The sequence below is a fragment of the Strix uralensis genome, chromosome 11 (assembly GCF_047716275.1).
Source record: "Strix uralensis isolate ZFMK-TIS-50842 chromosome 11, bStrUra1, whole genome shotgun sequence".
Classification (NCBI taxonomy): Eukaryota; Metazoa; Chordata; class Aves; order Strigiformes; family Strigidae; genus Strix; species Strix uralensis.
This window is the reverse complement of record NC_133982.1, coordinates 13,708,626-13,736,125: the sequence shown is the minus strand read 5'-3', so window position 1 is coordinate 13,736,125 and position 27,500 is coordinate 13,708,626. Positions and strand designations below refer to the sequence as shown.

The following is a 27,500-nucleotide window of genomic DNA, read 5'->3' as shown; positions in this document are numbered from 1 at the left end:
ATACAGAAGCAGTGAAATAGGACACTTCAGTTTCATATGAAACAGGCAACGTGAAAATAGTCTGAATTTTAACAACCTACATTAGGAAAACTATAAAATAAAGCATGGCAATTAAGTAAATTGTTACCTTTACTTCTAAAAAAGAAAATCTCATTTTATTTTAGAATTGCCAGGCTTCTATCCTGCAAGCCTCAAGAAAACCAAACCCATCCTCTTCCAGATTTACTGTTATATTTACATAAATGTTAAAGTGTGTAATGGAAAATTATGTAGACAAAGTCCCTGGTTGTACAGAAAATGACAATGCAACCTATTATTTTCAGCATAAATCAGCTCTCAATCTAATTACCATGTTCTTGTAAATATTCTATACATTACTAAATAATAGGGCTTACTATCATTGTCTGGATCTTGAAAATGACCCTGCAAAGAAAAAACAGACAGAGGCCCATTGATTCCCATGCATGGAGTCCAAGAGTCCACTCCGCAAGTCTCTTTGCAAGATCAAGACCACAGAGACCCACAATTGCTTAGCTATATTCACCACCACCAATATGAAAGCTGAAGGATTATGTAAAATCCACTTGATTATTACAATTGTTGCTCTTCCATTACTTTATTTTTTGGTTCCTCTCCTTTTCCATTTTAGCCCAGAAATCTAGTCAGTCTCCTATGGCTTACAATCAACTTTGCCCTCTTTCTGTGCTGCTGATCCATAGCTTGCAGATACTGGGTGATACCTATATTTGTTAAAAAACAAGTTGAACTTAAAAAAACCCCAGTAGAGCCAATTCTAGCTGTTTTAATTTTTCTAAAACCAGTATCGTGTCAAAATTCACATTCCCAGTTACATCCGAGTTGACAGTGTCCCTTTTTCCGAAAAAAATCTCTTTGTAGCAACGCTAATCTCTTTCCATATGCCATTTTAGCCTAAGTACAGTTTTGACTCAAAACAATACTGAAAGATAATGGTTATGTAAAAACCCACAAAAATGTGTTAATAATAAATAAGCCAAAAGGCATATAAAACAAAAAGCCAAACACTGGATACAAGAGATAGAAATCACATTTTTTCCATAAATATAATTTCAGTGCAAAAGCCTCTGTTCGTAGGCATGCCAGTCTGAAAAATAAACCCAGTGTTCTGATTAAACACACAGCATATTTTCATGTGAGGTTATGAACAAAGAGTTTTTACGCATTTCTGGTGGAGAAACAGCATCTCTGCTCTGTGAGAGATTCAGCACAAACCGTCTGTGCTATTCCTCTCACTGACAGCACTGCTAAATAAAGGGGACAGCAAAGAGTTAAAGCCTGCTCTCTGCAGAAGCCTTCATCGCTTGACTGGGGTTGAAGGTTTTTGCTTCCTTTTGCATAGGGTCAAAGGAATTCACAATACTCGATTCATAGTGCAGTGTGGATCTGAAGAGCAGAGGTCAGACAGGTTGAATTTCCTGTAATTTGCACAACTTACTATGTTAGTCCTAGACTCCACGTCAACGTTTAGCAACCAGAATCCCAAAAGATCTCTGTGTTTGGGGTACACCGATAATGCACCGTGCAGTGTCAATGGTGCGTTACAGTTTAGTATTTTCCACAACTCATATCATGATTTTGCTCAGAGCTTGAGAACAACATGATCATCTATTTAATTTCTGCTAAAAGCAACTTGTCTCGCTCAAAATAAAGATCACTGGGCCAACTTCTAGGTGGGCCAAAAGCTCTTCTAGCACTGCAAGGGGCATGACCATACAGCCTCCCACCTGAAAACAGGCAGCATGGCTGGTATGGTAGAAGCACATTTGTGTGTCTTGCTAGGTAAGTGTTCTCACTGATCATTAACATTTGCAATGGGAAAGGTTAACAGAAAGCACCATGTGAAAGCACTTTTGATCCCTTTCCATATTACTGGAGAAAACTATGTAACAGATACGAACAGAGAACTACTGAAGGGTCTTGAGATATTCATTATCATATGTGAAATCATCTCACTTGAGAACTGTCCAACTTCTATTATTTTATTCCGTTCCTCAGATCAAAACTAATTCTTCCACGGAGCCATGAAAACATTTACTTTCCTGATGATAAGCAAGGACTCACCCATCTAATATTCAGGTTAAAGTTAATCCAAAAGCAGCCACCTGGATATATCTCAAACCAATAAAACTATGAGCAGAGCATGCACCAAAATGGACTTGCATTCCCTCAAGGGGCTGGCAGGTCATCTTGCCATTTATTATTTATAAAGTATCATAATAGAAATGGTGCTTTTCAAATAAAGAGAAATTGATTGTTCCCTGTCTAAAAGCCTGATTCCACAGCTCTTTAAAAGGAGACATGTACTAGTAAATCTTACCTAACATGGATGTTACAGAACCAGATCCTAAATGATACATCTCGGAGGTCATAGATTACAACAACAGGCTACAATTAAGCTGGTTATCATATACGCATGCTGCTATTAAGTTCATTTTTTAAAATTGTAGTATATTGAAATGTAGATGCAGCATCCAATCAAATTAAAAAGGAACATCAAGAAGTATAGAATATGTAAAGCTGAGCCTACCTCATATGTTTTCATTTTTGTTCTGCAAATTTGGAGCAGAAGAGCTGCAGAATAGCTGGTTTGGCAAACTTATAATTCTGAGAGCTACTATTTTGTACAAGGGCATCTGAGTTATCATTAAAAACAAACATGAAAGAAGAATTTTGGAGACACAATCTGAAACATCCAGATAAGATTGAATATTTGTGGATTAACTATCTAGTTGGACCAGTGTCCGAGGTCCAGACACTGCCAAGCAGTTAGGCACCTGACTCTCTGCGAAGGCAAAGGAGATTACATTCCTTTAAAAATGTGGGCTTTGATACCTTTAAGGGAAAGAGCTTACTGCACTGAAAGTTTCTGCAGTTTCTCAAAGACGTCGAAATTTTGGATTCATCTAATCTCTGAAATTTGCTCTAAAACTAAATTTTATGGCATTTTTGAATATAGGTCCTCTAGTTTGCCTGATATAATTATGTAGCTCAACTATCTCCAATGAAATGTTATAATGTAACTCTTCTATTAAATAAGAAAATAGACAGTAGACACATGTAATCATAAAAAGATTGAGCAGGCTCATTTCCTGAAGTTTATTTCCTTTTTGTAACAAATATTTACTGTCAGATTTTTATTACTTTTACATTTGGATTTTTTTAATACTTTATTGAATTAAAAATACCACATTACCATTGGCTAAAAGAGGAGACAGCTATATTTGCCAATAATTTCTACAGCTAATGCCAATGACTAGTGCCAATTTTTTTTTGGTTCATATTTTTGTAGACAGCTTTGAGACTTACGATATAAGCATTCTGCAGATGAGGCATGAGAAACACAAAGGTGAAAAGAACACAAACTTTGAAGGTTTAAAAATTAAAGCTGATGATTTCCTCTAAAGAATTTCCTTTCATTGCCTTCAAATGCCAATTCAGAGTAGCATAACAGGATGCAAATATTTACTTAAATTAATGGCGTGTGATATACTTGATCCAAAACTTCACAGTGTGAATGCTAACTCTTAATGCATGTCTGTAACAGAAAAATACTTCTAAATAAGTGGTTGCAAGTTGGTTTTAATCTGCTGAAGTTCTACAAGGCTGTTCATTAGAAAGTACTGAAGTCCTCACAAAATATGCTTTTCTTTGGGAGATACTAAAGGAGTGATGGAGGAAAAGAGCACAGTTTTAATTGTGTTCTAAAGATGTCAAATAAGAAGACTGGTGAAAAATCTTGGGAGACACAAACACCTGCTGTCTGTATCTCACAGAGAAGAACAGTGCCTGTTGGCTTGTTATTCTGGCAAGCAACTTGTCCCTGAAGCAATTCCAGGCTGGACATGCAACTTCTGCATGAGAAATGCTGACCACCTACCAGTAGGCTGACATTCTCATTAGGCACTGGACTATCCAGAAACAGAATGATTTTTATCGCACAAGGGAAATAGCAAATATCTATTCCAAGAGCAGTCAAGCTGGGTGACACCCACACAAGTGGAAGAAGTTGAATCATCCTGGGTAGATCTGGGGTTTTCTTTACAGACCTATATTCTAATACTTTGCTTCCAGTACAGTAGTCCTGGTGGTCTGCACTTTCTTGATGGAGCTGGAAAATACAACCTACCCAAATTCTTTTCTTATTGTTTTATATTAGCTAGTTTCCAAATCCAAAATAAATAAAACAGCAAATGTGAAACTAAGAGCACGTTCCCAGGACTTGCATGTGTTCAACAGTTTTAGTAATTTGGCACTTAGAAACCTCACTTATCACCGATTATTATTTTCTTTGTTAACACTGATTTAAGATCCCAAGATTGTTCAGAACAGGAATAAGGGACAACTAAAAAATACAAATGGCTGGTTAACGACAGCAAGAAACCTGTCCGCTTCATGCCTGTCTATATAGAACAGAGTGCTGCCAGCTGGTGCTGGTGACAGGACACGGTGCCTCATGACTTTCTTCTGGGTATCTCTGAGGCCACACTGGAAGTGTTTCTTCAGTCCCTATCTAAAATGGGATGCAGACAAGTTCTGGTCAGAATGAAGACATCTAATTACGTGCAAGGAAAAGTTTAGCTGTCTAAATTCCAGAGGACAAGTCAGACAGCCTCATCTCAAATATGACCTGCTTCTAGAGACACCAAAAATCAGTGTTCCCATTTTGCCAACCAACCATGTGATATAAGCCATTTTGCACCCCAATCCTGACTAAACATCATGTTACTTAGAAAACACACAAGAAGGAGACTAATTCTGCACAAATCTCTAAAGGGCCTCATTAACAAGCAGTCATTAATATTTCCTTGGCACTGAGTTAGAGTCAACTCCTAAGAACATTGTAGCAGTCTGAAGGTGGGGTCTACTGAAAGATCCAGACAGTCATCCAAACTGACTCTGGAATTAGGCAAGCACTCTTGTGAGAAAAGACTTTCACCTCAGCTGAACTTCCAGCAAAACAATCTCTACTGAGTACGTCAGCAAAACAGTGTCAAAAGGGAACTGTCTCTAAATTAAGACCAACTACAAATAAAAGTTTTTCTGGGTCTGCTCTAGGAGATTAACAAGACCAGTGTGGGGAAAGGAGGAGGGCTGCATAAGTATGTGCTGTTGACATGAAGGTCAACGGGAGTTTGACTACTGATTTTGTATCAGCAGTGCTGAACATGCTGAAAATCCCGTTAAGTAGTTCTGAAGAAAGTAGATTCCTCTTCTTCCCCAGTGCTTGACAGCTTTGTTTCCACTTCCCACCTTGCTTCCAGGTACACCCCATGAGCTCTTACCTCCATATTCTTACAGAATGTAGCATTGGTCCCAAAAAGTATCTGGCACTGTTCATCAGCACTGTAGTGCATTCCAGGCAGCTTGTGAGGGAGCCGCACCGCGTATTGGCTTCGGGGGTCCGTTACCAGCAAACAGGTGCTGACCTTGGACCTGTGGAGTGTAAGAATTAAATACGCCTTTAAGGGAAAGCACCTTTGAACTGGAGTGTTAGATCACTGCTGTAGAGAAGCTGATGTCCTCTCTTTAACAGGGATTCTGATGACCTCATGTGAAATGGGTGATTTTTCCCAGAATATATCTGGAACTCTTCTAAATCATTGAAAACTATGGATAGAAAGGTCCTTGGGAACTCATCACTGGCCACAGGCCTCAAGGCAGAATTAACTATATTCACATCATTCTGTGTTAAACATTTGTCTAAACTATTCCTAAAAATCTGATGGAGACTGAATTCTGCCCTTAGGTTATCTAGTTGAAAGCTTCACAAGCCTTACAATGACAGCTAGAAAGTCTTCTATCATGTCTCACCTGTATACCCCTAGCTGAATTTTAAGCCCTTGACTTCTTTTCTTATCCATCACAGATAAAGGAAAGATTTTTCCCTTTGCCTTCGCAACAATCTTTTACAAATTGGAGTATCACTTTGACATCTCCCCTCTATCAGGCACCAGAGTGAGTTCAGATGCAACTTCTTTTTCAACTTCATGCCTTTAATGTAACAGTAGGTATCCCATTTGCTTTCATTATTTTCCTTTCTCTCCCACCTCTAATCCCTGGAGTGGGGAATTTTCTGTGCTGAACCCATTTCTAGCAACAAAAGCACTGGCCACTGTGCCAGACGCTGTTTGTCAGAGAGCTGCACTGCAGGGTTTAAGACCACAATTACAGAGTTCAGACAATTCTAGTGCTTGCTATAGTACATGAGAATTAACAAGCAGCAGGACAGAAATCCTTCCTGAACTGTTGAATATGATGAACTGAAATACAGATGCAGTGGGAAAGAAGTTTATAGTATACTGTTTACGACCAACACTCACTGAGGAGTGAGAAAACACATCAGAATTACCTCCAGGCAAAGCAAAGTTTCCATAAAATAAAAGCTATTTAATAACAATAATGACAGTAAAAGCCACAGCACAAAGCTGGCAGCATCCTACAGCGGAGATTTTTTCAGGCCACCTACACACAGATTTCTGTCATTGCAAACATGGAGGACATTTTTGTAAAATAAAGGTGATCTGGAATTGTTTTTAAGAAGCTATCAGCACACTGACAACTGCACATAACTCTTCTGCCTCTCTGCAAACCTCAGCTTCCAGGTGGCTACTGTAATGGAAACAGATTCAAACTTGCACACCCTAATGACACACACACACGGACTTTTTTTAAGGAAAATTGGTTAGACTTTCACTTTCAAATAACACACTGGATTCTTGATAATCAGCACAATCCTTACTTTAGGAAGTTTTCAAGGTCATCGCGGCTGCATGAAGACCAGGAAAGGTCACTTGGGTTCCTGCCCTTCACCCATTCTCCAGACATAATATGAGACCTCCCTGCGCAGGGTTGATGATCATCATCATGGCTCATTCCCATGCTGTTTGATTAAAACAAAACAAGACAAAAAAACCTATCGAGTTATTATGTGGGTTTCTCATTTCCCATTGGACTTAGTAATAAAACTCTTAGCAATTAACAACTCAAAACCAGGCTGCACATGTAACACAGTATCATTCACCTACTGCTCTGGGCACTTGTTTCATGAATAAACTATGGGATCCTTTAATTTATCCATTGCCTTAATTTCACAAAGGTTTTAGTACTCGTGCATTTGAAACTTTTAAATGTGCTTCTTAGGGACCTTCCTACCATGAAATGTACTATTTGAGGGTTCATGAGATGTGAACCTGGAGAAGTGATGTAGCACAGCTGAAGGATATCTGCTAGAATATCAAAGCTAGTAATTATTGAAAATTTTGGATTGCTTTCACAAATCTAGTGGCTATGGTCCCTATAATCATTCTGAGAGAATGGTCAACCAATTAATACTAGAGATAGACCAATTTTGTTGTTGTGTTAGTGTGAATTTGGAATAACTCTACTGTTAGGAAAAACATTTCTCTAAATTTGTGGTATTGTACAATATCTCTCTCATCTACCTTTGAAGCTGATCCTTGAGTGATGGGTTGGATTGGATGACCCCCAGTGGCCCTTCCAACCTATATTAAACTATGACTCTGTAACAGCAATGCTCAGATAGGAGCCTGAGGCATAACCAAGCCCTCATTTCTGCAACCACTGTCCAAACAAGCACCAAGACTGCCCCATGCTACTCTCAGAAAGAACAGAATATGACATACTCAGCAAAACAAACCATCTAAACAATCAGCAGATTGTGTAGTATAAACATACATGAAGGAATTCAAACACATTCAGTGAGGATTTCAAAAAGTATTCAGAAATAGAAAAGTATTACTTTAACCTCCATCCAGTTTTCCACTCAGGACCCTTCTATCATTAGTGGAGTCTTTACCATTGGGCTGCTACAGTAAATCACTGTTCAGAATAAATCTCTGTTGCCACTCTAGGAAAGTGAGACTCCTCTGCTGGAGGCAAGCCCTTGTGAACAGCCTTCACGCTGGCAAAGAAGGGATAAATGATGTGACCAAGTTCACCTGCTACATCAGTGAAACGTCAGAATCCTGACTGGCAGTCCTACACTCAGCCCATCGTGCCATGCTGCCTGGCAGCAAAAGTGAGTCAAGGGTTTTCCATCCTACTTAGAAATGATCATTAAAACCATTTTTTAAAATCATACAGAATAATAACATTTTGAAACGTTAACATTCTTCCTTTGGTTCTAACATGAAATGGAAAATAGCTTTCAGACAAAAGGTGCCTTGTATGGCCAGTGTCACCTTCTAGCAAAATAAGTCACCAGTTTGGGGCTGAAAACACAGATTAATAGGAACTCACTACTTCTCCAGCTGGCTGGACTGAGCAAGCCAGGAGCAGTCCCTTTAAATATGGTGTTGGACTCTTTAATCCATGCTATTTCTCTACAAATCAGAGGCTCCCGTTTGCTTTCTGACTATGCTCTTGGATTTGCTTCTCTCCAGTTTTGGGACTCAACTGTTCAAAGCCTAAACACCACGTACATTTCTAGTTGCAATGAACCAAAACCGGCTTCAGCAGTTTGATAATTATGGCTTAGATTAAACCGCCATCTATGCTATTTTTAGCTTAAAGTGAAGATTATATAGTGGAGTCTATTATTTTAGGTTTATCTCCAGGGACATTATTATTTCTAGCAAAACTACATTTAACATAATTTTTACTAAGAAGTTCATAGTTATTCTTGTTTTTAAACCTTTGTGGCTTTTGAACACAGCAGAAACATTAACATCAAGCACATTTTGTTTGATGCACGCAGGAATAATTTAACAGTCTATTAGTAACCCTAACTTCAAAACAGTAAAGAGTGAAATTCCTGCTCCACTGAAGTGAATGGGAGTTTTGCCACTGACTTCAATGGAGCCTGGATTTCACTCCAAATATTTTACCCATGTTGTTTCTACACACAGAGAAAACTCTTCACATGCTAAGAAGAAAGTTCCAGCAGTATTCCTCCAATGCAAATAAGCCCATCTAAAGTTTGTATTCCTTAAAGTCAGGAAAGGAAGAGCTAACTACCACAAAGCAAAGTTAGTAAGCTTGCTGAAAATCTTCCAGAGGAAAGTTTGCCCAAAAATGCCAGTTTAGAAGGCTTGTGGGCATGCAGCAATCCTGTTAATTTTTCTAATGGAAACGAGGCAGGTTTCCAAGGTTTCTTTCAACTTGCCCGCCTTGTGACTGCCACAGACTGCCACAGAGTGCTCAGACTCCAAGTTGGGCTCTTCAGGTTTCTACTCTGTCAGGGCTTCTGTGGGCTGGGACTTGGCAGCCCTCCCATTCTGGCAGCTTCCTGAATGGCCTCCTGAACGGCACCTCAGCTGAAAAGGGTGAAAACAAACCATCTTCCTGACTTTCCAAGTGTTTTAGGCTCCCTGATTTTATCTCTTCCACAAAAGACTAGTGTTTGGTCTAGAGTTGTTAATTAAGTGCCTTATCTTTCTGATTAACTTCATTTATTCTTTGTTAAATTTGTTGAAAGTGGGAATTTTTTTTTGGCAAACAACAAGGGTAATGGTTACTAATTAGTACATTCCTGTCCTCAAATTCATTTTAAACCTGACCTCCTGAAAGGTGTGTGCCTAGGAGAAATGCTGAGACTAACACTCATTACCCAGCTTTGATTTTGCAGGGGTGTTTGAGGCAGATAGGATGTATCCTCTGTAAAGACTGAGTCAGAACTCACATCTCAGACTTATTTACAAGCTTCTGAAATTCATTCAATTCTTACATGTGTGGAAATCAACACCTTTCTGAATCATTCCTGATTTCTTAACAAAGATTCTTAAAAAAGTCATAAGCCTAAAGGAATTGAGCCGGAGCTATTGGTATAAAGCAAAGGAACTCTGCTAAGTCAAAAGAACCATGCCAGTTTATATTAGCTTGGGATCTGGCCTCAAGGTACATAGGCAACCTCTAGGCCTCTCTGTGATGAGTTTCTGGTAGAATGAAACCAGCAACACCTTTGGAGCCTGTTTTAATTGGCAGTGCAGAACTTTTCCCAGCATCTACTTTACCTTACAATGACTCACTTGAGGAAAGGATTAAATGACCTGCAGGACTCAGGCATACCCTAGCATGCTAACACATTCTTTTCTGAAGTTCAAGGGTCTCCAGCTACATCAAAGGGATCAGTTTTTCCTAAACACATAGTAAATGTAATGCCATGCTGATTCTTTTCACTAATGAATAGTCCCTCTCCTTTTAACAGAAATAAATCAGACAGAGCATTATGTGTTTGTACTAAACAGCAGTGCAAGCGCTGATTCAGTACTTTGCATTTTCTTTGTGATCATCTAATCTTACCTGCTATTCAGAAGTTCACATGGAATTAGAAGCAGATAATCAGTCTCTTGAAATATTCTGCCTTGGGAAGGAGTTCTATTCTTACATGAACAGATCTTGAAAAAAGAGCCGATAAGAATGGCTCTTAGATTAGAAGTAGGAATGTCAAAATGGCACTACATTACCGTGCAAACCCACTGTCCTCTGTGCTCTCTGAGTCATAACTGTCCATTTTATCAGGAGCAACAAACACATGCTGCATGTTAGTTATCCTTTACACTGTAAAGCCAGCAGAGCCGTTAGATGAGCAGGACTTGATTTCCTTTTGTGCTGTTACTACCACCACAGTCACTAGCTCCATTCTAAGCACAGGGTAAATTTCAGCCTTCGGTTCATCACATTCTCCTCCTGAAGACAATGAGATTCCCCAAAGGCAAGCAAGAACAGCTTATACTGTCAGCTCATAAACTCCTTTCATTCTACGTTTATTCAGAGTAAGCACAATGAGACTCTGGTTTCACACTCCAGCTTCTTTTCTAATATAAATAATGCATTGGTTATCAAAGACACTAAGGTGTCACCGAAGGAGTCCTGAAGCATATTTACTGTTGTTCATCATATGTGAGTCGAGAAACGAGCTGACTGACCAGTTTGAGTTCTGACCATTAACATAATCACAGCAAGGCAAATGTTAGCAGGAGTCACAGGGAGGCTGCAGCAACAGATCTCTTTGATGCTGCTTTTTGTAGAATGAGACTTTAAAGTAGCATTGTTATGAATAAAAAATAGTATGCAGTCTCTCAAAGCCCTGGCCTCTCTGAAGTCTGTGCTCCTTTCCAGGACACTGTTCCCCATCAGAGTCTACACAGCAATCAGAACTGGGTCAGGACGCCAGAATTACGCTCTGGGCCCGAGCTGGCCAATTTCTTGTGTAACCCTTTTTAGCTAAATGCAATTAACAGCCATTTGTTTTCCCACAGCAATGCTAAATAAATGCACTTGCTTTGTTTGTTTCGGCCATTAGTGGAGCTTCTCCTCTAGACAGTTAATGTAACTAAACCGCTCTGTTTACCCTTGGTGCGTTTTCCAATGTTTCCTGTTATTCTTTAAAAGCCTGAGCCAAAGCGCACCAAAGCCTGTGGAAAGCCTCCTACTGCCTTCAATGCACTGTGCGTTGCACCTCCAAGTTCTTAAGGTCATGTATACAAATCTTCATCAGAACCACTATGACTCTCGATAGGTTTCCTATTAAAGTCTCAAATCCGAGTTAAAGGAAAACGCCAAGGGCTGGGGGAAACTGTTTTAGGAGATGCTTTAAATTTTTTCAACAGCTGCAACTTGTGGCTGGTAACAGACCACTTGAAAAATCCCCAGGATTATTATCATACACTCCCCCTCTGAGGAGTGGAGAGAGATTAGGAAGTGGGGGCAAGGGCAAGTTTGATAGAGAATACCATCAGCAGTAAAAGAAGAGCTTTTCTTCAGAAAAAGGCAGAAAGAGGGTAGCAAGTAGAAGAATGATGAAGAAGGGAAGCCTGAAAAAAAACCACACCCAGAAGTGGAAACACCATGAGCTTCTACAATCCCTCTGTTTCAAATAAGCACTTCAGCTAGCTGTTAATAAGAACTCCACAGCCTCCCTGTGAAAGCCAAACCATTCCATTTGTCTGCAAATAATTCAGGGTGAGTCAAATGCTGGTTCACTTTAGAAACAAGTGACACTCAGGACTAGCAAGGCTACCCAAGGTGACCTGGCTGTCACCCCGGCTGCTTATTAAACTTCTGCATGACACACGATTGATTGCTCTCCACAAAACTGGCACTAACCTCAGTCACCATTTCTCCAAAGGACAGTGAGGCCATCCAGCTACCAAGAAGAAAATGAGGATGGTGGTCTCTCTCCCTTCTACAGACAGAGAAATCCAAGGTAGAGTCTTTCTTTTCCTGAAGAACCAACTCACAAACGACTTCAACTGTGTAAGCTCAGCAAGACATTAAAAAGGAAGAACTCCTTGGGGCCACTTCCCTGCAGACCAACACGGGCTCAAGGAATTGGGCAAAGGGCCTGCTCCAGCAATGTCCCAAATATAGAGGCGGACAGGAGAAGGCAGTGATATCTCTTGCTTTTCAGCTCATTCTTTGCTGATCTTTGTTCGCTGGAAAGCATGTTTTCTCTACCTGTGTTTATAACAGATGCCTCAGCCTGCAGATGTTCTCTAAAAGGCTCTGTTTCTGCAAGGCAACAGTGAATTGCTAAGAGCTATATGCAGCACCAGGAGTTGCACATCACAGCAGGGTAGGTCACTACAGACCTTCTCAAAAGAGCATACGCGAGAAGTCATTCCCTGTGACCCAGCTTGCCATGACTCACGCAGAGGTAATCTAGCATTAACTGCAGAGACAGGATTAAGCTCAAGATTTCTTTCTAAACCCCACTGGAGAAATATAAATGCAAAGGGAGGGCAGACTGGACAACATTGTCACATAGTGTGAGAGGGAAGGGAGAAGGGGAGCTGTAATTTATCCATTCTGACATTTCAGTGTGGGCAGGATGACGGTGCCTCACGGAAAGCCTGCTATTTCGACACGCTGTGGGCATAAATGTCATCTGTTTATCCATATGAAGGATATAACTGAAGGACAAAATTCCTCCCCTTTCCCACTTCCTATCAGGTCTCCATGAATGGTTGAGAAGGGAGTCCTGCCTCTATAGTCCATCCAATCTCAACCACAAAGGAAGATGCTGGTATGGAAGTGGTGCGTATATATGGGGTGCGTGGCTGACAGCCGAGAGCATTGAACACGGCCATTAAACTCACATCAATATAGGTCACTAAGTGGAGAACGTACGTCAACAGTTCTCAGCAGCTACTGACTTGGGCTGGATTTGAACCAGCAACTTAGAAGTGGGAGACAGTACATCACATAATCAAGCCTGTGAGCCATCCAGTCCCAAATCAAATTCAATGTTAGGAATTTTTATTAACGTTTGAAATTGAAGCTGCATCACTGGAAAGATGCCTACTTCTGAACTGGTTCAACATGTTTAACATTTCAATATAAAATGCTGATATCTTGCAAGTTATGAGGTTTCCAATCAGTTGAGAATAAAGGCATAACAGAGGCAGAAGTGAAACGGGGTTGCTCATTAGGGCTGGAATTATAATTGGAGCTGCAGTGCAAAATGAGGACAGTAAGTTTAAGGCAGTGACCTAGGAAGGTGATGCATCCGCAAAGCAACCGAAGAGAGGCAGAGATAGCCAAGAGGGGTCAGCAGGGAGTCCAAGTAAGGCTTGGATGGAGGGCAAACTAACAAATGCTGGGGAAACGCTGAGGTGAGCTGAGCTGGGGGAGGAGGCAATGAAACAGCTTGCATAACCTTCTTACAAAAACAACGGTCACTAAGACCGTTGGATTAATGGAAAACAGGCTTTTTTACCTTGTGCTTTTCAAACATGTAAACACAGTGGCTTAAATATATCTTGACTATTTCAGAAGCTGTCAGGAGGTACTTTGGGAAGCTGTGATGAAGAAAGGGAGATAACCCTACTTAAAGCATTTGAAGTAATGAAAGATGGTCATTGTGTACATAATGTTACCTAGAACAGGGGTGTTCAGGATGGGTGCTGAACTATTGGGTTTTTTTAATCAGAAGAGACATTTAAAGGGAGCCATGGCTACTGGACTCTTGTTTTCATAACCAAGTTTATGTCACTCTCCAGTAATGAAGTAACCAGATATTTTATATGGTTATCTACTCATCAAACAGCCAAGAAGTCAACAACAGCGAGTGAGAACACACGAATGCCTATGGTGAATAACAGTGTGGAAAGCTGTGGTTTATTCAGCTGCATGACAGATCCAGCCCTTTATGATATGGTTTTCATTTAAAAAGAATTAGTTCTTTTGCCATGGAATCTGGAAGCAGCAAGCATGAGCTTGTGCCGCAAGGGACAGATAGCACACATGAGAGACTGACATGGCAGGAACAGGCAGTGTGGCCTTTTACTCGCTCGAACATTTCATCTAAAAGCCTTCTGCTCACATGGTCCTGGATACCTGTAACAGAGCTGGCCAAAGCCCACTGACATCAACGACAGCCCTTTTATATGGTTTGAATGAAGTGAGACCAAGGCCATGAAGAACAGGGTGAATCATCTTATGATCTTCTCCCCAGCAATAATATCACATGTTCACACTACTGACTACTTTTTCCAGCGGACATTTGCTCATGCGATTCTCTCTGGAGAATCCTTGCCTCTTTTGCAGAGTGGCTGATTCACAGTAAGGAGGCATTGCCTGATGTATTCCAAGACGTTTGGTAAGATGAAGGAATCCAGTTGCAATGCAACCGAACACTTACCGTTCCAATGGCCTGCCTCCACAATCTAATTTGTAGGATGCGATCCCAGCATAGCAACCTTTTCCTGAAAAAGCTTCACAGTGTTTCTGGCAAGAATCAGCAGCTTCTGAGACTGCAGGAAGTCGTGTACTTTGTGGCAGAAAAATGAGTGCTCCACCAAATACAAAGTCCTAGAAAAAGCTAAAGTTGATCAACATATGGACAAATAACCTTGGTGGAAACTCCACACTGAAGAGGTAGCGTTACCTCAGGAAAACACCCTTCTTCCTTCTGATCTTAATGCTCACTCCTTTCCAAGTCCCATGTAGTATCCAATACAAATCTTTAAACGTAAGAGCTGTCCCCCTGAGTAGCTCCAGCAGTAGTATGCACTCAGACTCAGAAAGGACTGTGATTACACAGCACAGTGTAAACCATTCAGGACCAACTCTCTCAGCACAGGTGGGGTCTTGTTCTGTTTAGAATCCTGTCTCTCTGAAAGATGACTTTTAAAGATGTAAAGTAAGGTACAACTCCCAGTTATCAGGGGTAAGTGTGTAATGGCCACTCCCCCACTGCATAAGGACTCAAAAGTGGCCATAGTGGTCCAGTCTGACCGTGCTGACGCAGCAGGGACCCACCTCAACCTACGCAGGCAATGGAGATGCAGGAAAGGCTTGTGCAATGAATCCAACCACATGAGCACTGCCCAACATCACATGGGAATGACTGCCCAGAGCTCAGAATGCTCCTTCTCTGCCCTCACACTCTCCCAGCAGGCTCAGGAGCTCAGCACACTTGCGCTTACAGTAACAATTTCACTATCTTTCATGTTGATCAGAGCATACAATGGCTTCCACTGCAGCCTTTCTTTTTTAGCCCTATTGGGCCTTAACATCACACAGCATGTAGACTCCTGGCCCCTTCACATGCCCAGAGCACTACCCCATCTCCATGACAGTCATCCAACCAGATGCTCAGCATTTCTAAACTCTTTCATGTGCCTTGATAGATGCCCACAACACACAGAGGCAGCAGGTTTCTAACACAACAGCATCGGTAAGAGACAAGGACCGCTTTAACAGTCCAATCCCTGTTGAAGAGGTGAACAGAGATATATCAAACATTGTAAAACATGCTCATTGTAAAACACGCTCATTGTAAAACATGCGCCAGGGCCTCTTTACTGGGAATCACTTCTCTCAAGCTGTCAATGAAGAGACACTGGCTATTTGTCATGATCACAGCTGCGCTGTAACCCTAAAGCAAGAATAAAGTTATCCGAGGGCCAAAGGGTAATGGCCCCATGAAAATGTATGCACTAAGCTGTTTCCTTGCCCTCCAAAAGATTTAATCTATTTCCTGGAAATAAAAAATACTCGCTCGCTCACTTGCTTCAGTCTGGATTCAGAAAACAGGCAATTGTGGCAGAAGGAGCACAGTGACTATGAATGAAACAGTGGTGGGCAGAGAGACTGCTCATTTCTCTTTTCTGGTGAGCAGAGGTTGCTGTGCTCCATCTGTAGCTCCTTGCATGCAGAAAGCACCCTGGTGCATCGCAGAAGTAACATGCTGAAGGGCAACAAGCTGTTTGTTTTCAGCACTGCCTGAAGTGGGTGAGAATGAGACCTCAGAAAATGTGACATGCATTTCCTCAGAAGATGAAAAAGGAATATAAATTGTAGGGTGGAAAAAAGACAAAACCCTGGGATAGCTGGGTGAGATTTCCCACCCACTAAGGAAGAAACAAAAGCTCAGTAAGAACGGCTGATGAGGCTGTCACTCAAAGTGTTAGCAACCTAAGGGGAAGCTCTTGCATGCAACCATTTGAGTGCACTTTTCCAAAACTCCTGTGAAAGCCTCCAGTCAACTACATTAATGACTGAGGGTCAAACCTGAATGAAGAGATGCAACACAAGACACCCTAAAAGAAATGCAGGAAGTGAGAGACATTGGAGCATATTTGGCAAATATGTGTAACACAAGTAACCACGAATGTCCCACACTCTATCCCATCAGGAAGCCACCCACTGCCGAGTGCTGGGGGAAGCGGGGCAGCCTGGGAAGTGCACTGTAGGAGTCAGGAATGCTGGCTGCCTTCCCCACACTGGGAGATGAATTCTCCATTCCTGGAGGTGGGAATGAGGAGACAGCCAATATCAAAAGACGAAGAGGTGTGAAGTAACTGTAATATATATATATATATACACATATAATTCTACCAGCATCAAGTCTTCTGAAGTCCCCAGACAAGCCAGTGGATACATGCTTTATGGCTCCCAGAACAGCAAGAAGTCCTTTTCACAGAACGAAGTATTTTTCAGCCCCTTTCTTTTATTCTTCTTTCTTGGTCTACGCTGCCAATCACTGTGGGCTTGCAGATTCAGTGCAAGAAGAAATCTATCCTATGTGACCCTCTTACACTGATTCACTAAAAAGACAGGTGACTGTAGTGAACAGTAACAAGCCTGGGTGCCCTCTTTTGCTTGCAAGAATGAGAAAAACCCCCAACTGTCTAGAAAAAAAGTTGCACAGGAAATGCATGATCCAATTCTACTAGTTGCAGTTATAATCTAGCAATGGATCAGTCTGCAGTAGTTCAGCTGAAGACATTTCCTATAAGGACATGGCATTCTCAGTGGTATCCTTGTCACAGCCACTTCCATCACTCAGGAGTGCTCCCCATCCTTACAGAAACTTTGTTTCCTGTAATGCTGCTCCTATATACCAGCTCCTTAAACTCTTGGGATATGTCATAATGGTGCAGCTGGGAAAATAATTCATAATCCCAGAACCATCTGGCCTTGGCTGTTCATAAATGATTTTAAAAGCTCAGCACGCTATCTCACTTAGTCTCAATCATTTGATCAGCAGGGAGAGACTTGATATCAAACAGGAACGTTGCAAATTATGGCTTGGTATCAAAGCAATTTGGAAATGATATGTTCAGACCAATACTGAAGTGGAATTCTTTGGGTAGTGGGCGTGCCTGGTTGCCTGCAAACCTCAAGGCTAATGAAGCCAAGTTTGCTTTCATATTGCCTAAGAATGCCACATGAAGAAAGTAAAAAGCTACTTGAAAAGAAATACTCTTGCTTTGAATAATTTTGGCTTGAATATGTTAATGTGAAGACAAATTACAGAGAAACAAAAAAATCTGTTATCTTCATAAGAAGATATCTCTTTAGAGGGTCTTTAGCTGATAAGAGGTGCAGCATACATGTCATTTAACTGCTGATGGCTTTCTGGAGACCATGTAGGAGTTTTTCTCATGTGATTCTGTACATCATACTCAGAGGTGTTGCCTGCAATAACACACTTCGCAAACCTGGTATGGTTACTTCAACAAACACCATAAAAATTACAGAATGAGCTGCAGGCATGTATTGTGGTACTCAAGGTATAAAAAGAAAATATGACTACATTTTTCTAAACAAACAAGTTGCTTTTTTTTTTCTTTGAATGGAGAGGAGCTTCAGGGTTGTATCTGGATTAGTATTGAAAAGGTGTCAATAACAGAGTGAAATAATGGAGAAAGTAGTAAAAAAATATACCCAATGGAGAGGATGACAAAATGAGTAGATGGGAGTTGATGCTTGTGCACACAAGCAGAAAAGCAGAAGACAAGTCATTATTATAATGCTCCTGTAAGAAAAGCCAGTTGGCCACATTACTGTAAAGCTACTAAATCCAGGTAATCTGCATTTTGATCAAAAATTGACCATTGATGACCATGCTGGCTCATGATGGATACTAGGGAAGAATCCTGCCCTCTCAGGCTAAATCTATCCTATATTACATAGCAAGCAGCTTTACCTGAGATAAAAGAGGCGGTAGACAGAAAAGAATTTACCCGCTGAAAAGTCCTAGTGGTTGTGTTTTTGAGAGGAAGAAAGGAAGTTGTGCTTTTCCTCTGAAGGAAAGATACTTCTCCTAAGTATAAGGACTATCTAAACTGTTCCTAGGGAACATTTCTTTACCCTGTCTAGTTTTAATGTATATAATGAAAATGAATATTTAAAACACTAGATTAGAAACCCGCCACTTCATTAGCTATCTCCAGAATGATGCTGGCAAACAGCAGGGTGGTAGGAAGGGAGCCCAGTTGGTAGCAGCTGGAAGAGACAGGCAGGCTTTGGACTCTCACTGGCAGGTAAGAGTCAGCTACCAGAGGGCAGACATCAAAAATTTCTGAAAGGTCAAACTGTCTCATATGGGAATAAGATCTGGCATACAAAAGCGTCTCAGTGGACTTTGGAGCAGATAAAGAAGGTACAGTAATGCTCACTTTTAAGACTCAATACCCTAAGCTAGTTAGAGCTCAGCGGGAAGGAAACTTTTCAAGCAAGTGAGAACAACCCATTATGGTCAGACTCCTTTTGCTTTGATTTGTTTTACCTCAGCAGAAAACTGAGAAAACTGTGGGTTATTCTTCTCTTTTTTGGAAACTGGGGTTCAAGTAAAGACATAGATGACAAAACTCCCTGCTGGTTTGGATCCAGCAATGGAAAGAGGCCCAGCATCAGATGTAGGGAGGGTTTTGCAAATGGAAAGGGATCAGTGAGAACAAAGCAGGCCTGTTTATTTCATTTGTCTAGTAAACTCTTTTTTCTGAATTTTATTCCCCAACACAACTGTTGGCCAAGAGGCAGCCAACTTGGTTTCACTACAGTGCAGCCTTCCACTGACACAACAGTAAAGGGAACCACATTTTCAGACGCAACATTTCCACTGGCATTGCTGCTGCTGAGTTACTACCAAAGGCTTTTCCAAGTGACAGTCTGGGATTTATCACCTTCCCCAGCTCTGCAGTCATTTTCACCTGGAACCTGTTGAACGCAGCAGGCCAGGCAGACAGCATGGGTTACAGGCTATTGGAACCCAACTGCTAGTGGAAAAGTAAATATTTCCGCTAGATTGCTGCTCTTGTATAAAAACAAATTATTATTTGGTAAATGGTACTTGCAAACTTAATATTTCCTGTGTTGGTGTGTACTGTAGAGGTTGCACAATGGGGACTTTTACTGTCCCTATGTTTTGGGTCACTGGGTGCACTAGGCTGTTGCCAGCAAAGCCAATGAAGTATGAAACCAGAACCCTTGTAGCAGGAAGCATATGCAAGATTTGCCAAATCATTATGGCCCAGCTATTTAACACGGCCTTGACTTACTCAGCAGAATAAGCCTTCAAAAAAAAAAGACATAGCTGGCAAAGCCATAAAGCTATTGATTAAATGAAAATGGTGTTGTCTGGGAGTTTCTAAATGACTGTTGTTTTCCTGTTTGGTGCAGTTTTATGTTAAATAAAGCTGTACAAGATGCTCAAAACCAAAGAAATTAGAGGGACTGCAAGAGAACATTGCTTCACTAGGGATTACACAAACATCCTTCACAAAGTGTAGAGTAAAACCATAGAAACCTTTGCCCAGAACCACACTACTCCTTGCCACAAGTCCAGAAAGCAATGGGAAGTGGACATTCCCACGCCCAGTTCCAATGTGGTTACACTCCAACACTATAAATAAACTATCAAACTTGGAAGATACAAGGGTGAGAAATGATATGCATGATAGAGGGAAGGTACCCCACCACCACGCTAGGATTAGCAGGTTCCATACCTGTACATATCTTGTAGTTTTACATAAAACTCAAAAACCCCACCCAAACCCAGGCCTATTATCCAGAGTCTGGCACATGATACTACTCGAACCTCTCCATTTCTCCTTCCCAATCTTCTTTTTCTTTATGTGATTTCTGTATGTAATTTTCTTTATGCAATTTTTCTCTATGTGATATCCTACTGTCATTGAAAAAAACAACTTGCCCAGACAAGTTTAATACAACAGGAATATTCTACTTCTGGGATTCAAATTAACTTCCTTGGGTATCATGTTCTGTATTATGTTGGGCAAACACACCTTCTGCTTAGTGGTGCTCCATCACTACCTCTTCCTCAGGTCAAACCATCCATGCTTGCAGAAGTCTCCCCTAATTTTTTTTTTTTTTTTTTACATATGTTTAGACCTATATCTGTCTTTGATCTCTGCTTCCTTTTGACTGATTTAGTACACAGTTTTCAAAAAGCTATTACCAAGCTACTAATATCAAGCTACTTAGGTACATAAGAATTTTTTTAATCTAAAACAGACCCCTCAGTGTGTTAGCAAAAGTGAAAGAAGCATCTCCTGAAATATTAGGCTATACTTCGTTCTTTCTCAAAACTAGAGTATGTTATTAAATAATTGCTTTGACTAGATCATATCAATTCCAATGTACAAACATATATAATGAAATAGGCAGTGTTCCATTATGTCCTTTCGAAGTTGTACAGAGAAGGGCAACTTAACTGTGAAAATGTGCTTGCAATTATCTGTGGAAGAAGAATGAAACCTGGGAGGAGGGGAACAAGAAAAGGGAGCCTGGGAACAGAGAGAGACATTCCACAACAGATTTACAACACAAATGGCAGAAAATAAAATTAGCAGCTCCAGGGTGGGTACGGACTGTTGCCAGCATTTTTGGCCAGCCTCAGGGTATGTCTACATGGCAGTCAGTCACTCCCAGTAATCCTGAGACTGCAATATATTGGAACAGTGACATACTCCTGTGAGACTTAAAATGGAGAGTGCTGGCACTAGTTGAATATAGCTGGGGCAGTAACTGCCTGAATCAAACTACCCAGCTACTCAGGAAGTCTTGGGGCAGCAACAGGGACTAGTACCTGAGCTGGCTAGAGTAAAGCTTGCATGGGATTGCCTCTGGCTCCAGCCCTCCTTGGGATCCAACTGACCTTGATTTTCAACCCCTACAAATGCAGACATGCGAGTTCCAACACATTGTCTTTTGCAACATGGTCAAAACAGCCACACAGGGTTTTACAAAGGCACAGAGGAGACTGTGCCACAGCTCTCTACCACAAGACAGAATCTACATCCAAACTGCCAGCAGTGCCATTGGAGAGGTTTATCCAGTCACCAGACAGATCCTGCCAGCCACAGGCTGCATCTCTGAGCCATCACATAAATGGATACTACCCTACAAGCCCAAGATGGGCACCTCTTTGCAAGGTCTCTCTCTAGTAAAACATTCATGCACAGGAGTGAATAAGATGCCTATGGGCATGTGTTAAGCTAGAGTTTTTAACTACATGCTGAAATACTACCCCACCCATAGAAATTTGGCCTCACTTGCAGGACAGAGGGACTAGAGTTAAAATTGTCCAGATAATCCAGAAACTGAGACTTTGGTACTTCTACATGTTTGATTCTGCAACTTTAGTAATGTTGGTTTTAATGTCTTTTGGGAGGCAAGAAGTAATCTGGGGATTGCTTCCTGGCAATTAATTGGTCTACTTTTGCAATAGCAATGAAAAAAAACGTTCCACAGAAATTCAGGTCAGGCAGAACCTGCCTGATAAATGTGGGAGTAACTCATGCCTCCACTACACTTCAAACAGCAGTTGCAAGGTCTGCCTTCTTTTCTGTGACTGATCTCGCTGTCAGCACCATAACACTCAAGGATCCTACTGGTTGCTTTGCTCATCCTTCTGAAAACTAGCTCTTTACAAATGCTACGAAGAAATCCTTGCATTTGCCATCATTACAATGCAGATGGTCAAAAGAGCAACACAGGGCAGAAAAAGAAGCTCAAATGTGAGCTTTTTTGAAAAATAGAGTTAATGTTTAAAGTCAGCCAGGATAGAAACTACACTGAGCTGCCTACATCAGTAGAGCTGTGTGTTCAAGGCTAGACTACGGTGCACTGCTCTAAAAAAGGACAAAGAGGGTTGTTGGTTTTTTTCTTAGCTCCCACATCCTGCACCTAAATGTTATAATCCCAGAATAAAATGAGAGAATTTGTAGCAAAGGTCCCCCTGTTTTTATATCATTTCCAGAACCACTCCCCTTGCACCACCACCATGATTTGGCTGGCTGGCTCCATTGCTGCCGGCACTGCTCTGACTGGAATCACAAAAGAGACTGCTTAAGAAAAAAAAACAGTTTTATATCAGCACCGTGTGCACTCTGCAGCACTACCTGACTGCTCAGATCTGTGTCCTATTCACTGTGGTGGTCCTCAGCTTTCACATGAAACTTCATTTTTAAAATGCATTATGACCAAAACTTTCTAAATTGCAAGGTGGGGGAGAAGGGGGGGCTGTTAATTTCCTGTTTGGTTCTTAGGAATTAAGCCTGTATGCCTGCACCACACTGACCTGGCTTTCCCAGAGTAAATTGTCACAGGGCGTTATTCTGTGCCTCTTGGATCTGCTCATTGCACATTCCCTTTCAGCCTGCAATATTTTCATTCTGCCTTACAACTATTTGCATAACACTCTCTCTGCTGGGTGCTGCACTAGACAGACCAGGCAGGTGGTCTTATTCACAAGTCTATTAGCATAAATCTCAGGCCACAAAGGGAACATCCAGACAGTGCTTCTCCCTTACCTGCAACACCACTATTGCTTGAGACACATCACAAAGGCTATACTTAATTATGCAACAAATAATTATGCACCCTAAAGTAATTTTAACCAAGCTACATCTATCAACACTTAACATCTAAAGCAAATAATCATACTGGACAGAAACCTGCTGATTTTAACCTCTTCTCCTGCCTGATTCCAGAGGTGTTTGGTTTGTGCACTATAGGCTTCTTACCTTTGGACTCATTTTTGTCCTCATCTGTTTCAGCTTCAAGTTTGAGGCCGTGCGGTTTCAGACTGTTGGCAACAGACTGCATCTTGCTTATTGTCAGTTGATTTTGATTCACTTTCTTAAGGGCATCTGACATGGTGTGGCTTCCAGCCATACCACCTCCAGCTATTCTCTCACCATCTAGGCAGTGCCAGGTTCCGCTAGCTCATGAATGGGAATCTTCCCTCCTCACCCAAGCCTGCCCCGCATCCCACAACAGGAAAGCTGAGGCTGTTGAAAGAAACAGGAATGGCAACAAAGCTGGCATTGTTGTCCTGAAAAACCACTGGCTACAGCACACCCGCTTCATTTAGGGGATAACGGATATAAGGATGAATCCCAGCTTTTGTTTAAAAGGCTTATTTGCCTTTTTCTTTGGAGAATGACTTGAAAATGGTAACAATGACACTGCTGTAGGCAAAAAGAGAACCAGGGGAGGGGGAAGTGGCACTATTTTCCCAAAAGTCACAGCTGTTCAGGGTGGTCTTTGGGGTATGAATCTCAGATTAGCTTCACACTGGTGCAGTTCATGGAGGAGGAGGAGGGAAGGACCATTCAGGATCCTGATGACAACAGTAGGGCATTTTCAAGGTCATACTGATGGAGATGCCCTGCTAGTCTGAGGAAAGATGAGAATAAGAAAGTATTCAGCATATTAAGCTGTTTACAATACGAAGACCTTGGACTTCGACTTTTTAAGACTTCAGGGCCCACTGTGGTCTCTGTGTCTTCCCTTTTGTGTAGGTCAGAACACAGTACTCCACCCAGCAATCCCTGGATAAAATCCAACCAACAGTGGTTACATTAAAGTGTGTTATTTTAAAAGACATCTGCTATTGCCCATGCTGAATGAAGGGAAGTGGCTTGCTGAGGATCCTGTCTTGTATGGTAAGAAGGTTATGATTTGCAGCCTCATCACATATTCAGTGGTCTCTACCCTGCCTATTACCATTTTGTAACAGCAAAATTCTTCTCCTGGACTCTTTGTAAGAAAAAATTGTATCTAAATACAAATGGATGCTCCCTTTGTGTCCACGGACCAAAATTACTGCTCCAGATTTGAAGATAGAAATACAACAGAGAAAAGTTATATCACTCACCCCATCATCAAGCAACAACAACTCTATAGGTTAAACCTGCAGATTAACTTTTATAGGACCTATAAGCATCGCCGCAATGGACCTATTTAATGTCTCCATGTTTTCACAGTGCAGCTGTCCGTAATAGTGCTTTTTGCAGTGAGTCCAAATGACATTAGTGGCAGATTCCTAAATCTGACACATCAATTAGTAATCCATTCACTTTTTCCAAAGACTACATCAGAACCTATCTGTGAATGCCAAATTGGTCTTGTGATCTTCACAGACATTTGTTAGTCTTAGGGCAAGAAGTAATAAATCTCAGCTTTTCTACACTCATAAGGAAATCAGCCTTCAGTAAAGCTCACAATTATGGGTCTCCAAAATTTATACTTTTGCCAGTACGGATGTAAGTTTTGATTGGATTTTTTTTTTTTTTTAAGAAACTTGCACCTAGTTTTCCTTGGTTTTCATTTTAAAACCTGAATCTCACATCAGCTTCTTCGTCTCCACAATGGGTTTCCTTACATTTCACTTAAAAACTACGAGTCTGTAGGTAAAGTCTGCAAACAATCCTTCTGTTTGCACAAGACATGCTGAAACAGGACTGCTCAGAGCATCCTGTTGCAGTTTAAAAACAGAAGAATAGGGAAGAGCCTGACACCTAGTAAGGTCAATGAAAAGACTCCTGCTGACTTGAAGGCCAGAAGAGCACCAGTAAGTTGACCAGACTCTGAAAGAAGTAACTAGGCCACTGGTGGATGACAGTAGAGAGGGATGATTTTGATGCTCGGGTTGGGTGGTGAGAGAGAGATGGTATTTTTTTCCCTCTGTTTTGATTTGGCACACTGGGGTTTGATTGTGCATGCTTATGGCTGGGCTTAAGCAAGGGAAGAGGGGACAGAAAGGCTGGAGGGCTTGCTCCAGTGTGTGACAGAGAAATGCAACTCATTGTGAAATGGGCTAACCTGGAATGTGTCCCCAAAACACCTGTGGCAGCAGAATCCTGCCAGTAGCTTCTTTAACCTTCTAACCAACCTGCTTCAGTTGGAGCCTCCTGGCTCACATGCCTTCTGAGCACTACATTTCCCAGCCCCAGACACCTTAGGTCCCTAGACTGGCTCTTACAGACCCTTCACACCCCTCTGGTACTCAGGACTCTTTCCAGTCTCTCTTGCCCGAGCCTGTTCTAGTCTCTTCTCTTTCAGTAAAGTGGCTCGTGAGACAGTTCTGCTAGAAAATGCAGCGTCCTTTATCATTTGTCCTTCTTCACCTGCAATCTTCATTTAAGTTCTCCATCTCTCCCCACAATGGGATCTATGACTATCCTGAAGCAGAAGATTCTCTGCATAATAACATACTCACTGTCCGGATCCTCCAGGGTACTGAACCCAAGCCACCCCCTGTCAACTCCTTTAGACATCTCATATCCTCCTCTTGAAATAGTTTTCCAAGATGGAGGGAAAGAAAGAAAACCAGCAGAGAAAGGACATTATGGTCTTACCTCTAAAACTGCACTCAGAAAAGAAAATGGAGTTTGTTATTTTCTGCACAGATGGAGAGCTGTATTTGAAAGCATTACATCCCCTATTTATGTTGTAGATTTTTTGCAAGGCATTATTAGAAGGAAGCTTGACAGCTCTGCTGAGAAACTTGGCAAACACCGGGGCAGACCAGTCTCACTCTTTTACACAGCTGGATTTTCTGCAGCTCAAGTATTTTTCCCTCTTGCTCTTGGCCCATCTAAAGATGAGTGCTGAATTTCCCTTAACATTACCCACAGGTTAATTTGTTATTAAGTTTAGGCTCAGTTTAACATCTTGGCATGCAATTTAAATAAAACCAAAACCAAACGTCCTTCATTTCTGCTGAAACCACCCTCGGTTTGGCTCAGCTGCCCATGGTGTCACTGAAGGGTGAACAGGAGATTCATTTTCATCTTGTCATTTTTGGTAGTAACCTAAATATCCTTCATGCAACTTTGAAATATATTGCCATAAAATAATTATTTGTCATGGAATGAGATTGGCCAGAATCTCAACACAGTACATTGGTTCTGACTTAGCTGTCAAACACTTTTGACAGTCAGAAAGGAAGATATGACACATAAACTGTAGGAGTCCAGAAGGGTGCAGACAAAACTTAGGCACAACTTCTTATTAAAGGAACAATGGTGGGATTTCCCACCTTCCATCCAAAGAGGCTAAAAGAAGGAGTACTTGAAAATCCCATAGGTACAGTCCTTGCCTCTGTATAAATTTGTTCCTGGTCTAATTCTGTACCTTACACAGTCTAACTGTGACACAGTGCAACCAGAGAGATGTCAACCGAAAGCAACAAAAGCTCGTAACTATTATAAGTGTGCGCATATTACACTTAGCCTGGATAGCAGTGAATGTGGATGCTGGTCTTTGGGTTAACTCATTAACTGCACTAAGATGATGCAGGTGACTCTTCCAGACAATTTTGTTTTCTTCTCTCCGTGGGATATTTACAGGCAGCTTTAAAAAGTCTTCAAAGTCACCTGCAGAAAGTACCCAGTAATCTCATTCTGCAAATTTCTGTCAGACTAGGAATTATCACGTTCTTTGCTGTTCTTTCCAGTCACTGTTCAAAGTGTGTTCGTTAGCTGTGATTGAGCTGATAGATCAAGTTATATGATTTCTTTCTGTTGATCAAATAATACTGCTTAAGGGCATTTCCAAAATACTGATGTTCACAATTTCAGCTGCAGTAGAATACTTCACATGCAAAGATGAAACCATTACCAAAGTATTTAACTATTAAAATCCTTGACATAGACAACTGAACTTCAGAGAAAATTTAGCAAGTTCAAAGATTTTGAAGTTGATGTCATTTTTGTGGACCTATTCTACAGCGTAAACAAAAGCAGAATTTGTCTCTAACTACTACCATCAATCACGTAAGAGAATGAGGCCTCTTTGTGCTACTCAAAATCAAAACATAATGTAGAAAATAGGAGAAGATCAAATAGAAAGATTTACATGTGCTGAAATGAATATTTACATAAGCCTCCTAAAAATTAAGTTATTTATCAATCTGCTAGACTTATGAAATCATAACAAACATGCCACACTAGTAATTT

General features: G+C 41.1%; 1 protein-coding gene across 1 annotated transcript in view; it reads right to left on the bottom strand.

Moving 5' to 3' along the window:
* ADAMTS17 (ADAM metallopeptidase with thrombospondin type 1 motif 17) overlaps positions 1–27,500 on the bottom strand; it is a 192,710-nt gene that overhangs the window by 90,712 nt on the left and 74,498 nt on the right. Inside the window, exons 9-10 of the mRNA XM_074880340.1 lie at positions 6,779–6,919; positions 5,322–5,472 (exon numbers count right to left, since the gene is read on the bottom strand). Of these exons, the coding sequence (XP_074736441.1) occupies positions 5,322–5,472; positions 6,779–6,919 (292 nt within the window). The remainder of the gene's footprint in view (positions 1–5,321; positions 5,473–6,778; positions 6,920–27,500) is intronic.